This window comes from Zalophus californianus, chromosome 16, assembly GCF_009762305.2.
Source record: "Zalophus californianus isolate mZalCal1 chromosome 16, mZalCal1.pri.v2, whole genome shotgun sequence".
NCBI classification, from domain to species: Eukaryota; Metazoa; Chordata; class Mammalia; order Carnivora; family Otariidae; genus Zalophus; species Zalophus californianus.
The window spans coordinates 14,115,770-14,133,825 of record NC_045610.1 but is presented as its reverse complement, the minus strand read 5'-3'; the positions used below and the strand labels follow the sequence as shown (position 1 = coordinate 14,133,825).

Here is an 18,056-nt window from a genome sequence, read left to right as displayed (position 1 = left end):
TGCTTTGGATACTGGCACATCCCGGTCACTCCCTCTGCTCCGGCCACCGAAGCAGATTTGGCCAGTCTCTGTTCGGGACTTTCCGGAAGTGTCCATGTAGCATTTGGACCCAAACTAGGAACGTTGCTTGGGTTCTTTTCTTCCTTTACCTCCTTTCTTATGGAAGCCTTCCCTGATTGTGCCTGACAGTTCGTTGAACTTCCCTCAGGGCTTCTAGAATGTTTTCTCTTTTGTTAAAAGCAGCTTTCATATTGCATCATACTTAACCCGTTCTTGCTAATTGTCTTTCTCATCCTTTAATGGTGAGCCCATTTGTTGTTTAATTCAGCAAGCAACGTTTCTTGAGTGCTTGCTACATGCTGGGCTCAGTGATCAGGCAAGAACTACAGAAGACACAAACCTGCCTTCCAGAAGCTTACAGTCTTGTGAGGGAAAGGGAGACATTTAGGTTGACTTCCAGGTTGTCGCCCTGGATGGTGGCACCAGCTCCTGAGCCTCGGGCATGCAGGATGAAGGACAGGCTTACGGAGGGGGATGAAAGACTCTGGAATCTGTACACGTGAGAGTCCTTATGGCCTACCCAGTAGAGAAGTGCAGAATTCGCAGTGTCCAGAAGGCAGGTCTTAAGCTTAGGAGCCAGGCCTTGACTGCAGAAGGGAGTCACTGGGGCATAGGTGGTGTTTAAAGCTGGAGCAACGAATACAACCACCCAAAGGAGTGTGTAGAATGCCTGGGGAACACCAGTATTTCAGGGCAAGGGGAGAAAGGGAAGGAAGATGAGAAGAAAGCCTGGAGAGGAGGAATTCCAGGAGGGAGGGTCCACCGTGTCAGACGTGCAGAGAAGCCCTGCACCATGGCCCAGACCCCTGCTTGGGGGGGCAATTAGGAGGAGGTCATTAGCAGCCTCATTAAAAGTGCACTGAGGCACTCGTGCCTCTAGGATGGCTGTCATCAAAAAGACACATAATAACAAGTGTTGGCCAGGATATGGAGAAATTCAAATCCTCAGGTTTTGCTGGTAGGAGTGTAGACTAATGCACCTTCTTTGGAAAACGGCCTGGCAGCTCTGCAGAGAGTTAAACATGGAGTTACCATATGACCGAGCAGTTCCATTCCTGTATATGCCCAAGAGAAGGAATACGTATGTCAGCATGAAAACTAGCACACAGATGTTCCTAGCAGCATTACTCATAATAACCCAAAGTGGAAATGATCCAGATGTCCATCTCTCAGTGAAGGGATAAATAAAATGTGGTGTAACTGGAAAATGGGATTTTTTAAGGAATGCGGATATATGCTACAACTTAGATGAACCTTGGAAAGACTGTGCTAAGTGAAAGAAGCCAGTCACAAAAGAACACAGCACGTCATGTGATTCCATCTGTATGAACTGTTCAGAATGGGCAAATCCAGAGAGACGGAAAGTTGGTCGCCAGGTGATGGAGGACGGGCGGACTAAACTTGGTGGTGATGGTTGTACAACTCTGTGAATAGACGAAAAACCATTGAATTATACACTTTAAGTGGGTGAATTGTATGTGGATCATGTCTCAGTAAAGCTGCTGTAAAAATTGTGTTGAAGACAAGGCCATCTTGTCCCCACCAGGGGGCACAGGATGAATTGTGGGCGTCAGTACATGGTCTTTGTTAAACTCCAGGAGAAGGAAGCCCTTGGGCCCTTGGCCAAGAGTAACCCGTTTACCAAGATACCCTTCCCAGCCACCTTGTCACACAGATCGAGGGAGCTCATATTGTGGCCTGTGTGAAGGGTGTTATGCACGGTGACCCTGCCAGCCCCTCCATGGAGTCCACGTGCGTTGGGTTATTTCCCTGCTGTGGGAGTGGGCGTCATAGACCCGCCTGCTCTTGACTTAGAGCTCTGCCAGGTGGGATGGCCAGTGTAGGTGGGGAGTGGACATGGGCTTGGGGGCATCAGGCCAGGACTCTTGCTTGATCGCTTTTGACTTGCCTAGAAGCCTAAGGTAGCCCCTGATTGTCCGCTGTGGCTGGGGTGGGGCTCAGGGGAGTGGAGGTCCTGGTGGCTGTGCTCTGGCAGGGGGTGCCGTGACCCCACAGGCCCTGTGGTGCTGAGAGCTGGTTGGGCCTGTATCAGGCCTGGGGTCGGGATGGGGGCGTAGGGGCTGGCCCCATGGCTTCACCCCTCTTTATAACTCTTTCCTTAGTGACAGCGCATCCAGCAACCCCAAGACCCCGGATGGTGCACACTCTTCTCAAGAGATAAAGTCTGAGGCCTCTTCCAATCCCAGCTCTCCAGAAATCTGCCCCAACAAGGAGAAGTAAGAGAGTGAGGGTGGGGGCAGGGCTGGCTTTAGCCACTTGGAGCCCTGGAGTGTGCGCTCTGCTGAGAGCCCGCATTTTTGCCTGGAGAACTCTGCAGAACACAGAAGCCAGCCGGCAGGGGGCACGGGGAGTCGCTGGTGGGCAAGCTCAGTCCCTGCCAGGTCTCCCCTGCCTGGGGTGGGGGTGGGGCGGTCTCGGTGAGTGACCAGGCCTGTTCCGCTCCTGTTCCCACAGGCCCTTCGTAAAGTTGAAGGAGAATGGCCGAGCTAACATCTCCCGCTCCTCCTCCAGCACCAGCAGCTTCAGCAGCACGGCGGGGGAGGGGGAGGCCGTGGAGGAGTGTGACAGTGGGGTAGGTGTGGCTCCACCCAACCCTGGGGAGCAGGGAGGGGTGCCCTGGGCCCAGCCGGACACCTGCCGTGTGTATCAAACTAGCTGCTGTGGGTGGAGCCCCGTCCGGGCTCTGGGGTGTGGCAGGGAGGAGGGAAACAAGAAGGAGGTGGGCCAGTCGGCTGTCCCCACTCCCTGCCAGTGACACAGGAACAGTCACAGAGGGCCAGAGGCCGGCCTGAATGGGGTCCCTGCCATGGGGTTCCCGGCAGGAGAGGAGAGGGTCAGGGGCACCTCTAGGGGCGGCAGCCAGATGAGGTCCATATGGAAAGTGGAGGGCAGTGATGGTGTCAGGCCTGCCGTGGTACGGGCCACCCTGTGGGGCCACTGAGGACGGAGCTGGCCTCACTCACCCGGCCTCTCTCCTCAGAGCAGCCAGCCGTCCATGACCTCACCCTTCAAGCAGGAGGTGTTTGTCTACAGCCCGTCCCCGAGCAGCGAAAGCCCCAGTCCGGGGGCACCTGCCACCCCCATCATCGTGAGCCGGAGTCCTACAGGTCAGTGGCGGCTGGGGCTGCACGCCCTGTGGCCGGAGGGGCAGGGGCTGTGTTGTGACCACTGTTCGTGGGCGTGCGCCTCAGCCACACCGAACCAAGCACTTTCCGCTCCAGCCCCAAAGCGTTAGGCCCTTGAGCTCTGCTAGCTCACTTCATCTGTTCATCAGCCTTAAGATGCCTGTGTTCTTATCATCTTACTCCTGGGGAAACTGAGGCTCTGGAAGTTCAGTGATTTGGTAGAGGACTTGGGATTTGAAAGTGGAGGCCCTTTTGCCACACTCCATCACCGACGCAGGCCGCCTCTGCCCCGGTGATGGTCGTGACAAGGGCAAGGGTATGAAGTGGGGGGAGTGTTGCAGGTGGAGGGAACTGCACATGGTTCCTTGGGCTGCAGTCTGTGGAGGGGACAGGTGTGAGAGGAGACAGCAGGCAGATCGGGCACCAGGCTGGGGCTGCCACCGAGACCCTGGCAAGGAATTGGGTGTTCTGCTGGCGAGAGAAGCCACTGGAGCGTCTTACGTAGAGAAGCGCGGTCTGGACTAGGTGGCTGCAGCTGGCTGAGTAGACGGGGTTGGTGGGGAATGGACGCAGGGAGGGAGATCAGTGAGGGGTCGCGGTGGGCAGTGAGGGGTGGCTGAGCTCTGTGGATCGGGGCTGTCTGGAGTAACGGGAGAAGGATGTAGATTTAAGAGATGTCAAGGAGGTAAAATTTTCCGCTCAGTAGTGGGGGTTCAGGGAGAGCAAAGAGTCTGGGCCTTTGGGGGTTCTGGGACCCGTGCGGTCAGGCAGAGTGCGAGGCAGCAGCTCTGGGGAGGGGAGAGGGGCTGGAGCGTGAGGGGACTGCACGGTATGTATGGCGGGGCACCGTCACCCAGAAATCAGAGCCTTGGTGTCCGGCCCTCGAGGCGGGACAAGTGCAGGACACTGGAGCTTGGGTCCAAATCCTTGATCTGGCACTTACTAGTGATGCGACATTGGCAGGTTACTGAGCCTTTCTGTGCCTGTTTCCCCAAGCAAAGGATGGAGGGAGGGGAATAGTTCCTACCTTGCGTGGTTGGTTGTGTGAAGATTAGATGAGCTTAGTTGTCAGAAACTTAGAACTGCTAACCTAAATGTTGGTTAGGTTAAATAACAGGAATAAAACAGTAGTGTAGTTAATGGTGCTCCCCAGAGCACATTTGACAATATCTGGAGACAGTTCTGGTTTTCATGATTGTTTTTAAAATTTTTTTATTGTTATGTTAATCACCATACATTACATCATTAGTTTTTGATGTAGTGTTCCATGATTCATTGTTTGTGCATAACACCCAGTGCTCCACGCAGAATGAGCTCATGGAGGTTTTGATTTGGATTTCCCTGATGCCGAGCGATGTTGAGCACAAAGAATTATTTGCTGTACAAGTTTCCAGTATTTTTTTTAAATTTAAATTCAGTTAGCCAACCTACAGTACATCATTAGTTTCAGATGTAGAGTTGAGTTATTCATCAGTTGCCTATAACACCCAGTGCTCGTCACATCACGTGCCCTCCTTAATGCCCATCACCCAGTTACCGCATCCCACCCCCCTCCCCTCCAGCAACCCTCAGTTTGTTTCCTATAGTTAAGAGTCTCTCATGGTTTGTCTCCCTCTCTGATTTCTTCCCATGCTGTTTCCCCTCCCTTCCCCTATGATCCTCTGCGCTGTTTCTTATAGTCCACATATGAGTGACACCATATAATTGTCTTTCTCTAATTGACTTATTTCGCTCAGCATGATACCCTCCAGTTCCATCCATGTCGATGTAAATGGTAAGATTTCATCCTTTCTGATGGCTGAGTAATATTCCATTGTGTGTATGTACCACATCTTCTTTATCCATTCCTCTGTTGATGGACATCTGGGCTCTTTCCACAGTTTGGCTATTGTGGACATTGGTGCTGTAAACACTGTGGTGCAGGTGCCCCTTCGGATCCCTACATTTGTATCTTTGGGGTAAATACCTAGTAGTGCAACTTCCAGCATTTTTTTTCCTCGTAAATTGTTCTTTCCTAACAGGGCTTTCATCCAATGAATGCAGGAGTTGATATTCCGCCAAAGGCTTACTCTCAGTAAGCTGATCCCTATGCTGATAAATATAATTCTTTTTCTGTGTAACTTTCTCCTCTCCATAACTCTGCCTCGCAAATTCTAGTCATCCCAGTCTCCCTTAACACTGATCTCTGTCTCTTCAGCTCAATGAGATTTATGGTCTTTGGGTTTTCTCTCCCTGTGCTACAGTCTGGAAATTTGTTCCAGACAGAAAATCTGTGCAGTGGTGGAGTGCATGTCATTTGTTGTCCTTCTTCCAGGTATTATAATCTTTGCTGCCTATTGTCCAATATTTGAAAAGAGTTTTCTCCTATGTCCAGTCTAGCCTACATTGGTAGTCCAGACTCTGTTACTCTATCATAGATAGAATTTTTTTGGTATATTAACTTTCTTTAATTGTTTTCTTTAATTTCTTTATCTCCCTTGATTTTCTGGATTGTATCTTCAGGTATTATTTTATTTTATTTTTTAGTATAGTTTTAAATAATAATGGTTATAGTGGGCAGCTTTGTCTTGCAGGAAAGCACTTAAGTGATAATGTAGCTTATTTAATTCTGTTGTCTAAGAATATGCCTTCAATTGTGTGATGATGACACCATATTGCTCTATTTACAAATATCTTTATTTTAGAAAAAAATTTTTTAAACTAGGCTCCACGCTGGGTGTGGAGCCCAATGTGGGGTTTGAACTCACAACACTGAGATCAAGACCTGAGCTGAGATTAAGAGCTGGACACTTAACGGACTGAGCCACACGGGCACCCCACAAATATCTTTATTTTAAAATTTTTATTTGGGTGAGTAGCAAGGATACTGAAAATTTGATAAAACCCTGGGTGATAGGAATAATTTTCAGTTTCCAATACTCATTGAAAATTATTACCCTTATCTATATATTATGTTACTCTACTTTTATTATGCTAATAGAATAAATAAAATATTGATATAGTATTGGTGAGACTGCGGGGAAACAGTTATGTTTTGATATCAGTTTGGCACTGTAGAACATGAGCTTAAAACTGTCCATAATTGGGGTGCCTTGGTGGCTCAGTTGTTAAGCGTCTGCCTTCGGCTCAGGTCATGATCCCAGGGTCCTGGGATCGAGCCCCACGACGGGCTCCCTGCTCAATGGGAAGCCTGCTTCTCCCTCTCCCACTGTCCCTGCTTGTGTTCCCTCTCTCGCTGTGTCTCTCTCTGTCATAAAAAAACCAAAAAAAACCAAAAACAACTATCCTTAATTATAGGAGGATATTTTAATTTCTAAGAACGTAGGTAAGAAGAATAAATCATGAATAAATAATGCTTACTGAAATGATACTTTAATTTGTCTCAGTTTTATTGAACTGTCAAATAAAAATGTATATAATTAAGGTTTACAGTATGATATTTTGACAAATACATATTGTAAAATGATTATCACAATCAAGCTAATTAACATATCAATGACCTCACAAAGGTAAAGTGTGTGTGTGTGTGTGTGTGTGTGTGTGTGTGTGTGTGTGTGTGGTGAGAGCACCAAAGATCAACTTAGTGAATATTATATGTATCTCTCTCTCTTTTTTATTTTCAGAGATAGAATTTAGTGATTCATCAATTGCATATAATACCCAGTATTCATTACTTATTTATTTTTTATTATGTTATGTTAATCACCATTATTACATCATTAGTTTTTTGTATTATGTCATGTGAATCACCATACATCACATCATTAGTTTTTGATGTAGTGTTCCATGATTCATTGTTTGCGTATAACACCCAGTGCTCCATGCAGAACGTGCCCTCCTTAATACCCATCACTAGGCTAACCCATCCCCCCACCCCCTCCTCTCTAGAACCCTAATTGTTTTTCAGAGTCCACAGTCTCTTATGGTTCGTCTCCCCCTCCAATTTCCCCCCTTCATTCTTCCACTCCTGCTATCTTCTTCTTTTTTTTTTTTTTTAACATATAATGTATTATTTGTTTCAGAGGTACAGGTCTGTGATTCAACAGTCTTGCACAATTCACAGCGCTCGCCATAGCACATAACCTCCCCAATGTCTATTACCCAGCCAACCCATCCCTCCCACCCCCACCACTCCAGCAACCCTCAGTTTGTTTCCTGAGATTAAGAATTCCTAATATCAGTGAGGTCATAGGATACATGTCTTTCTCTGATTGACTAATTCCGATCAGGATAACACTCTCCAGTTCCATCCACATCGTTGCAAATGGCAAGATCTCATTCCTTGTGATGGCTGCATAATATACCATTGTATATGTATACCACATCTTCTAAATCCATTCATCTGTCGATGGACATCTTGGCTCTTTCCACAGTTTGGCTATTGTGGACATTGCTGCTATGAACATCGGGGTGTATGTACCCCTTTGGATCCCTACATTTGTATCTTTGGGGTAAATACCCAGTAGTGCAATTGCTGGATCATGTGGTAGTTCTATTTTCAACGTTTTGAGGAACCTCCATACTGCTTTCAAAAGAGGCTGCACCAGCTTGCATTCCCACCAACAGTGTAGGAGGGTTCCCCTTTCTCTGCATCTCCGCAACATCTGTCGTTTCCTGACTTGTTAATTTTAGCCATTCTGACTGGTGTGAGCTGATATCTCATTGAGGTTTTGATTTGGATTTCCTTGATGCCGAGCTAAGTTGAGCACTTTTTCATGTGTCTGTTGGCCATTTGGATGTCTTCTTGGAAAATGTCTGTTCATGTCTTCTGCCCATTTCTTGATTGGAACATTTGTTCTTTGGTTGTTGAGTCTGAGAAGTTCTTTATAAATATTTTTATTGTTATGTTAATCACCATACATTACATCATTAGTTTTTGATGTAGTGTTCCATGATTCATTGTTTGTGCATAACACCCAGTGCTCCACGCAGAATGTGCCCTCTTTAATACCCATCACCAGACTAACCCATCCCCCCACCCCCTCCCCTCTAGAACCCTCAGTTTGTTTTTCAGAGTCCATCGTCTCTCATGGTTCGTCTCCCTCTCCGATTTACTCCCCTTCATTCTTCCCCTCCTGCTATCTTCTTCTTCTTCTTTTTTTTTCTTAACATATATTGCATTATTTGTTTCAGAGGTACAGATCTGTGATTCAACAGTCTTGCACAATTCACAGCGCTCACCATAGCTCGTACCCTCCCCAATGTCTATCACCCAGCCACCCCATCCCTCCCACCCCACCCCCACTCCAGCAACCCTCAGTTTGTTTCCTGAGATTAAGAATTCCTCATATCAGTGAGGTCATATGATACATGTCTTTCTCTGACTGATTTCACTCAGCATAACACCCTCCAGTTCCATCCACGTCGTTGCAAATGGCAAGATCTCATTCCTTTTGATGGCTGCATAATATTCCATTGTGTATATATACCACACCTTCTTTATCCATTCATCTGTCAATGGACACCTTGGCTCTTTCCACAGTTTGGCTATTGTGGACATTGCTGCTATGAACATTGGGGTTCACATACCCGTTCGGATCCCTACATTTGCATCTTTGTGGTAAATACCCAGTAGTGCAACTGCTGGATCGTATGGTAGCTCTATTTCAACTGTTTGAGGAACCTCCATACTGTTTTCCAGAGTGGTGGCACCAGCTTGCATTCCCACCAACAGTGTAGGAGGATTCCCCTTTCTCCGCATCCCCGCCAACATCTGTCGTTTCCTGACTTGTTAATTTTAGCCATTCTGATGGGTGTGAGGTGGTATCTCATTGAGGTTTTGATTTGGATTTCCCTGATGCCAAGCGATGTTGAGCACTTTTTCATGTGTCTGTTGGCCATTTGGATGTCTTCTTTGGAAAAATGTCTATTCATGTCTTCTGCCCATTTCTTTTTTTTTTTTTTTTAAGATTTTATTGATTTGAGAAAGAGAGTGAGAGAGAGAGAGCAGATGAGAGGGGGGAGGGTCAGAGGGAGAGGCAGACTCCCTGCTGAGCAGGGAGCCCAATGTGGGACTCGATCCTGGGACTCCAGGATCATGACCTGAGCCGAAGGCAGTCGCTTAACCAACTGAGCCACCCAGGCGCCCTCTTCTGCCCATTTATTCATTGGATTATTTGTTCTTTGGGTGTTGAGTTTGATAAGTTCTTTATAGATTTTGGATACTAACCCTTTATCTGATATGTCATTTGCAAATATTTTCTGCCATTCTGTTGGTTGTCTTTTGGTTTTGTGGACTGTTTCTTTTGCTGTGCAAAAGCTTTTGATCTTGATGAAATCCCAGTAGTTCATTTTTGCCCTTGCTTCCCTTGGCTTGGCGATGTTTCTAGGAAGAAGTTGCTGCAGCTGAGGTCGAAGAGGTTGCTGCCTCTGTCCTCCTTTAGGATTTTGATGGACTCCTGTCTCACATTGAGGTCTTTCAACCATTTGGAGTCTGTTTTTGAGTGTGGTGTAAGGAAATGGTTCAGTTTGATTCTTCCGCATGTGGCTGTCCAATTTTCCCAACACAATTTGTTGAAGAGATGTCTTTTTTCCACTGGACATTCTTTCCTGCTATGTCAAAGATGAGTTGACCATAGAGGTGAGGGTCCATTTCTGGGCTCTCTATTCTGTTCTGGGCTCTCGATTCTGTTCCATTGATCTATGTGTCTGTTTTTGTGCCAGTACCATACTGTCTTGATGATGACAGCTTTGTAATAGAGCCGGAAGTCTCAAATTGTGATGCTGCCAGCTTTGCTTTTCTTTTTCAACATTCCTCTGGCTATCTGGGGTCTCTTCTGGTTCCATACAAATTTTGGGAATATTTGTTCCATTTCTTTGAAAAAAGTAGATGGTATTTTGATGGGGATTGTTTTGAATGTGTAGATTGCTCTAGGTACCATTGACATCTTCACAATGTTTGTTCTTCTAATCTATGAGCATGGAACGTTTTTCCATTTCTTTCATGAGTATTTTATAGTTTTCTGAGTACAGATCCTTTGCCTCTTTGGTTAGATTTATTCCTAGGTATCTTATGGTTTTGGGTGCAATTGTAAATGGGATCGAGTCCTTAATTTCTCTCTCTTCTGTCTTGTTGTTGGTGTATAGGAATGCCACTGTTTTCTATGCATTGATTTTATATCCTGCCACTTTACTGAATTCCTGTATGAGTTCTAGCAGTTTTGGGATGGAGTCTTTTGGGTTTTCCACATACAGTTTCATATCATCTGCAAGGAGTGAGAGTTTGACTTCCTCTTTGCTGATTTGGATGCCTTTGATTTCTTTTTGTTGTCTGATTGCTGTGGCTAGGACTTCTAATACTATTTTGAATAGCAGTGGTGAGAGTGGACAACCCTGCCGCGTTCCTGACCTTAGGGGGAAAGCTCTCAGCTTTTCCCCATTGAGAATGATATTCGCTGTAGGTTTTTCATAGATGGCTTTTATGATATTGAGGTATGTAGCCTCTGTCCTTCTACTCTGAAGAGTTTTGATCAGGAAAGGATGCTGTACTTTGTCAAATGCTTTCTCAGCATCTATTGAGAGGCTCATATGGTTCTTGTTCTTTCTTTTGTTAATATATTGTATCATGTTGATTGATTTGCGGTTGTTGAACCAGCCTTGCAGCCCAGGGATCAATCCCACTTGGTCATGGTGGATAATCCTTTTAATGTACTGTTGGATCCTATTGGCTAGTATTTTGGTGAGAATTTTTGCATCCATGTTCATCAAAGATATTGGTCTGTAATTCTCCTTTTTGATGGGGTCTTTGTCTGGTTTGGGATCAAGGTAATGGTGGCCTCATAAAATGAGTTGGAGGTTTTCCTTCCATTTCTATTTTTTGGAACAGTTTCAGGAGAATAGGTATTAATTCTTCTTTAAATGTCTGATAGAATTCCCCTGGGAAGCCATCTGGCCCTGGGCTTTTGTTTGTTGGGAGATTTTGAGGACTGCTTCAATTTCCTTCGGGGTTATAGGTCTGTTCAGGTTTTCTATTTCTTCCTGGTTCAATTTTGGTAGTTGATACATCTCTAGGAAAGCATCCGTTTCTTCCAGGTTATCTAATTTGCTGGCATAGAGTTGCTCATAATATGTTCTTATAATTGTTTGTATTTCTTTGGTGTTGGTTGTGATCTCTCCTCTTTCATTCATGATTTTGTTGATTTGGGCCATTTTTCTTTTTGATAAGTCTGGCCAGAGGTTTATCAATCTTGTTAATTCTTTCAAAGAACCAGCTCCTAGTTTCATTGATCTGTTCTACTGTTCTTTTGGTTTCTAGTTCATTGATTTCTGCTCTGTTCTTTATTGTTTCTCTTCTCCTGCTGGGTTTAGGCTTTGTTTGCTGTTTTGTCTCTAGCTCCTTTAGGTGTAGGGTTAGGTTGTGTATTTGAGACCTTTCTTGTTTCTTGAGAAAGGCTTTTATTGCTATATACTTTCCTCTTAGGACTGCCGTTGCTACATCCAAAGATTTTGAACAGTTGTGTTTTCATTTTTATTGGTTTCCATGAATTTTTTAAATTCTTCTTTATTTTCCAGGTTGACCCATTCATTCTTTAGTAGGATGCTCTTTAGCCTCCATGTACTTGAGTTCTCTCCGAGTTTCCTCTTGTGATTGAGTTCTAGTTTCAAAGCATCGTGGTCTGAAAATATGCAGGGAATCATCCCAATCTTTTTGTACCGGTTGAGACCTGATTTCTGACCTAGGATGTGATCTATTCTGGAGAATGTTCCATGGGCACTAGAGAAGAATGTGTATTCTGTTCCTTTGGGATGGAATGTTCTGACTATGTCTGTGAAGTCCATTTGGTCCAGGGTTTCATTTAAAGTCTTTATTTCCTTGTTAATCTTTTGCTTAGATGATCTGTCCATTTCAGTCAGCGTGGTGTTAAAGTCCCCCACTATCATTGTATTGTTGTCAATGTGTTTCTTTTCTTTTGTTATCAATTGCCTTATATAATTGGCTGCTCCCATGTTAGGGGCATAGATATTTACAACTGTTAGATCTTCTTGTTGGATAGACCCTTTAAGTAGGATAGAGTGTCCTTCCTCATCTCTTATTACAGTCTTTGTTTTAAAATCTAATTTGTCTGATATAAGGATTGCCACCCCAGCTTTCTTTTGGTGTCCATTAGCATTAAATGGTTTTCCACCCCCTGACTTTCAATGTGGGGGTGTCTTTTGGTCTAAAATGAGCTCTTGCAGACAGCATATCGATGGGGCTTGTTTTTTAATGCAATCTGATAGCCTGTGTGTTTTCATTGGGGCATTTAGCCCATTTACATTCAGGGTAACTGTTGAAAGATATGAATTTAGTGCCATTGTATTGCCTGTAAGGTGACTGTTACTGTATATTGTCTGTGTTCCTTTCTGGTCTATGCTGCTTTTAGGCTCTCTCTTTGCTTAGAGGACCCCGTTCAGTATTTCTTGTGGGGCTGGTTTCGTGTTTGCAAATTCCTTTAGTGTTTGTTTGTCCTGGAAGCTTTTTATCTCTCCTTCTATTTTCAATGACAGCCTAGTTGGATATAGTATTCTTGGCTGCATATTTTTCTCGTTTAGCACTCTGAAGATCTCATGCCAGTCCTTTCTGGCCTGCCAGGTCTCTGTGGATAGGTCTGTTGCCAATCTAATATTTTTACCATTGTAGGTTACATATCTCTTCTCCCGAGCTGCTTTCAGGATTTTCTCTTGTCTCTGAGACTCGTAAGTTTTACTATTAGATGTCGGGGTGTTGACCTATTTTTATTGATTTGGAGAGGGGTTCTCTGTGCCTCCTGGATTTTGATGCCTGTTTCCTTCCCCACATGAGGGAAGTTCTCTGCTATTATTTGCTCCAATATACCTTCTGCCCCTCTCTCTCTTTCTTCTTCTTCTGGGATCCCAATTATTCTCATGTTGTTTCGTCTTATCGTATCCCTTATCTCTCGAATTTTGCCCTCGTGATCCAGTAGTTGTTTATCTCTCTTTTTCTCAGCTTCTTTATTTTCCATCATTTGGTCTTCTATATCGCTTATTCTCTCTTCCTCTTCATTTATCCTAGCAGTCAGTGCCCCCATTTTTTATTGCACCTCATTAATAGACTTTTTGATTTCGACTTGGTTAGATTTTAGTTCTTTTATTTCACCAGAAAGGGTTTCTCTAATAACTTCCATGCTTTTTTCAAGCCCAGCTAGTATCTTTAAAATCATGATTTTGAACCCTAGGTGTGATATCATACTCATGTCCATATTGAGTAGGTCCCTGGCAGATGGTACTACCTCTTGTTCTTTTTGCTGAGGTGATTTTTTTTTGTCTTGTCATTTTGTCCAGAGGAGAATAGATGAATGAGAGAACAAAATGGTAACAGGTTAACAATGTCCCCAGGAAATATATTCTAAACAAATTAGAAAAGACCTGAAACCAGGGGAAAAGAAAGGGAATGAAAGAAAAAAACAAAGAAAAAGAAAAAGATAAAAACAAACAAGAACAGAACAAAACAAAAAAAACAGAATATGATCAAATATGATCAGGCTGGTTCATAGATCAGTGCCACACACTAGATTCTGCGTGTATTTTGGTTGGTTAGAAGAAAGTGCCTCCTAAAATTTTAAAGAAATAAAGACTTAAATATGTACAGAATAAGGGTTGATATAATGAAGGAATGGAATATGACTGTAAAGATAAAAAGTATAAAAAATTTTTAAAAAGGAATTGGTAAGGTGTTTGAAAAAAGTAAGAAGAGGATTAAAAAAAGAAGAAAGAAAAAAAAAGGGGAGAGAATGTGATCAGGCAGGAGACTAGAACAAAGCCATACCCTAGAGATTTAGGGTATATTTTGATCTGTTAGAAGAAACTGTATCTCAAATTTTAAAGAGAGAACAACTTATATGCCAAAAATAAGGGTAACTACTATGAAGGGATAGAATACGACTCTAAAAATGAAAAATAAAACAAATTTTTTTAAAAGGGATTAATAAGATGTTGGTTGAAAAGGGAAAAAGAAAAATTCATTAAAAAAAAGACAGTTAAAATTAACTTTGAAAGACTAATGAATCATGGTAAAAAAGCCATGAATTCTGTGTGCAGTATTCCCCTAGTGCTGGAGTTCTGCTGTTCTCATTGATGGGTAAACTTGGTCTTGGCTGGCTGTTCATGCTGATCTTCTGGGGGAGGGGCCTGTTGCCGTGGTTCCCAAATGTCTTTGCCGGAGGCGGAATTGCCCCGCCCTTGTCGGTCCGGGCTAAGCACGCTGCTCGGGTTTGCTCTCAGGAGCTTTCTTTCCCTGCAAGCTCTCGGTGCAGCTTTGGCGGACGAGAGTGAAAATGGTGGCCTCCCAATCTCTGCCCCAGGGGAGCCGAGAACTCAGGGCCCCGCTCCTCAGTGCGCCCCCAGAGAAAAGCAGTCAGTCACTCCCATCTCCCTGGTCTCTGGCCGCACTGCGTCCTCACCCGGCCTGTGACTGAGCGTTTCTATCTCTGGCACCCGACCCGTGTGGAGTCTCCAAACCCAGCAGATCCCTGCGGTGCGCTCCCGCGCCGCTCCTCCCTGGGGAGGGAGGGGAGTCTCCCCGGATCTGCCGCTTGTTGGGTCCCTGCTGGAGGAGCAGTGGCCTGACTGTCACCGATCACAGTGTATGGCAACCCTGAGCTGAGAGCCCGCGCCTCGGCTCCGTCTCTGCAGCCGGCTTCCCCGCTCCGATACCTGGGAGCTCTGCCGCACTCAGGCACCCCCGGTCTTTCTGTGACCCCGAGGGTCCTGAGACCACACTGTCCCGCGAGGGTTCCACCCCCTGCTTAACCACTGGAGCGACGTCCCTCCGTGGAGCCGACTTCCAAAAGTTCCGATTTTGTTCTCCGCGGTTCTAGCACTTGCCAGAAGCGGCCGACGGAGGCCCTCTCCCCCGCCATCTATCCTCCCGAATATCGCCTCAGATTCACTTCTCCGCACGTCCTACCTTCCAGAAAGTGGTGGCTTTTCTGTTCAGAGAGTTGCTGCTATTCTTTTCTTCAATCTCCTGTTGAGTTCGTAGGTGTTCAGAATGGTTTGATCCCTATTCAGCTGAATTCCTGAGACCAGATGAAATCCAGGTCTCCTACTCCTCCGCCATCTTGCTCCCTTCTCCCCCGGTTTTCATGATTGTGGGAGAGTGTGCTGCTGACATCTGATGGGTAGAGTTCAGGAATGCTGCTAAACATCCGACAAAGTACGGAGCAGCCCCCCACAACACAGGATTATCTGGCCGGAAATGTCAATAGGCTGAGGCTGAGAAAGTCTAGTCAGATGATAGAAACACAGAGAGAGCCAGTTCACGGGCTTCCTTTCACTCACTCCCTGGGTGTGGCAAGGACAGGCTCACCCCTCTGAGCCTCAGTCTCCCCATCTGTAAAACCCTCAAGTGCCCAGACTCTTTGGTCTAATATAAATACCCTGGTTTTTAAAAAATAAGGCTTAGGGCGCCTTGGTGGCTCAGATGGTTAGGCGTCTGCCTTCGGCTCAGGTCATGATCCCGGGGTCCTGGGATCGAGTCCCGCATCGGGCTCCCTGCTCCTTGGGAGCCTGCTTCTCCCTCTGCCTCTCTCTCTCTCTGTCTCTCATGAATAAATAAATAAAATCTTAAAAAAAATAAAAATAAAAAAATAAAAAATAAGGCTTAATTAAATATTGAAGGAATGAATGAAAGAATACGTAAGCAAACGTGGCTCCTACTTGGTATTAAATAAATACCAAAGCAAATAAGGTTCTGAGTAGCAGGAGGTTTTGAGAGGGTCTGCCACTAGCTGAAGGTCACCTGGGGCAGGAGGGGACCTTGAACGGGCCTGGGGACCCGCTCCCGTGCTTCCTGCTCTCCACCCCTGTCCCTGCGCAGTAGTGAACCCCGGCCCCCTCCTGCTGCCAGCCTCACGGAGGCCGTGCTGGGGACCTGCAGGACCGGGGTCAGTTTGCTGACCTCTGGGAACCTGTTGTGAGCTGCTTGGCTGCTTTTGGGGAGAGACAGGGCCAAGCAGAGGGGAGTCCCCTGGGAGGGCCTGACCTCCAGTCTTCTGTAGTCTCTGATGCCCCGACCGTTGGTCATGTCACACCTGGGCGCCTGGAGCCCTGAGTGGGGATTGGCAGGCCCGACTGGGAGTGACTCACCACGCTGGCTGGAACCCCCTGATCTGAAGGGGCCAGCAGTGTCCGGCTGGAGTGTGCTGACCTGTAGACTCCCCCAGGGCAGAGGAAAGCCGGAAAGCCGAGCAGTCCCCCTGCCGCTGGTGTGCTGGTCATGTTCCCTGCCCAGCTGTCCCGCGCACGTGCACATGTGCACACGCTTGTTTACGAATATAAATAATGATACATTAGAATTCTCTATTCTAAGTCCCGTATTGCCAGTTGATTCTTGCCAAGCGCTCCGATTGGTGTTTGTCTAACCTCTGTATTTGTGGACGACTGGAAGTTGCAGATGACCAACAAGGTGTAGTTCTGACATGACTGATGATTGATATTTCGTCAGGGACGTAAGCAACTTCTTTGCTGACTCACATACTAGTTCTCAAGTGCTGGACGAGAACCGGCTCTGGTGTTTGTATCCTTCCTAATGTGATGGCTACAGACGCAGCGCGTCTTCAAATTTCATCTGTGTTTCTTAACATTTTCTGCATTAGTTGAAGCCAGGCCCTGATTTTGTAGCAGCCGCTGCTCTCCGTGCTGAGTGCCCAGCTCTGCCCGAGCCCCGGCCCACAGTGGGCTGTGCCAAGCGGGGAGGAAGCGAGCCCCGGCCCACAGTGGGCTGTGCCGAGCAGGGAGGAAGCGCCCGGCAGGCGCCGTGGACCTGAGTCACCCGACGAGAGCTGATAGTAGTCAAGTGCAGTGAAATAATTGGGGAGCGAGGACTTTTGAGTATTTATTATCTTTGGTGAATAGGGTTTATTGAGTTGGAAGCTTCTGTATATTTTTTTTAAAAATGCCTGGGTTTTCCAACCAGCTGACATTTCTAAAAATTTCTCAAGGTTTAAGAGTTGACTCTGACAAATTGCTGCAGGTCAGCTGGAGTGCCCTGGGGCGGGAGGAGTCCCCCCCCCCCCCCCCCCCCCGCACTAACTCTACAGCCCCGCCCACTCTTCATGGACACTTCTCTCTTTCCTAGATGCCAAAAGCAGAAATTCCCCGAGGTCAAACCTGAAATTCCGCTTCGACAAGCTCAGCCATGGCAGCTCTAGTGCGGTAAGAGTTAGGGGCATGACGGCATGGCCTCCTGCATCCCACCCTCAGCCCCCTCCCAAAGCCAGCTGTCCTTCCTGGGGGCCAGAGGAAGGGGGTGTCTCACACAGCCCACTGGGAGAAGGAGAGCTCTGGCCAGATCTGGGGGTGATGCCACAGTCCCCGCATGGAGCAGGCATTGGCCTGGGGCTGCCAGCCACCTCCGCCACACCTCCTGTGTTAGAGTCACACCCTGGGACACACACAGGTGTGAGCTGGGAACTCTCGGCTCCTGGGGCCCTGTGTCCCTTCCCTAGCTCCCCAGAGAGCTGAGAGCTGAGCGCACAGGGGCCGCAGTCAGCGGGGATTCTGTTGTTTGGTTACTTATAACTCTTGTGTGGGTTTTTCTTAAAACAGGGTCACTAATGTGAAAGAGGAGTCCTTCGCTTGTCAAAGGTGGGTCACGTGTTTGTCCTGCTGTGGCCACGAGGGAAGGTGTGTCCACTTTAAAATCAGGGTCCTCGTGTCCTGAGACTGGCCAGAGGGGTCCTGAGCTGGGGAGGGCCGCACACCTCTTCCCTGAAGGCTCTGTGATGGGGCCCGGGTCTGAATGGAAGAAGAACCGCAGGTGGCCTTGGGTGCGGACGGGAAGGGTTGCCCAATATGATTGGGCCAGACTCACTGAGTCGGTCTCCCTGCCTTGGGAGGAGCCCGGTTCCA

At 46.6% G+C, this 18,056-nt stretch overlaps 1 protein-coding gene across 6 annotated transcripts in view; it reads left to right on the top strand.

Moving 5' to 3' along the window:
* Positions 1-18,056, top strand: part of RAP1GAP2 (RAP1 GTPase activating protein 2) — a 245,405-nt gene that overhangs the window by 222,698 nt on the left and 4,651 nt on the right. For 5 of the 6 annotated variants that reach the window (XM_027625987.2, XM_027625990.2, XM_027625986.2 and 2 more), the window contains 5 exons: positions 2,184-2,297; positions 2,536-2,653; positions 3,062-3,188; positions 17,284-17,360; positions 17,754-17,792. In XM_027625987.2, the coding sequence (XP_027481788.1) occupies positions 2,184-2,297; positions 2,536-2,653; positions 3,062-3,188; positions 17,284-17,360; positions 17,754-17,762 (445 nt within the window). In that variant the 3' untranslated portion in view covers positions 17,763-17,792. The remainder of the gene's footprint in view (positions 1-2,183; positions 2,298-2,535; positions 2,654-3,061; positions 3,189-17,283; positions 17,361-17,753; positions 17,793-18,056) is intronic. The other variant, XM_027625988.2, reaches the window with a different exon arrangement.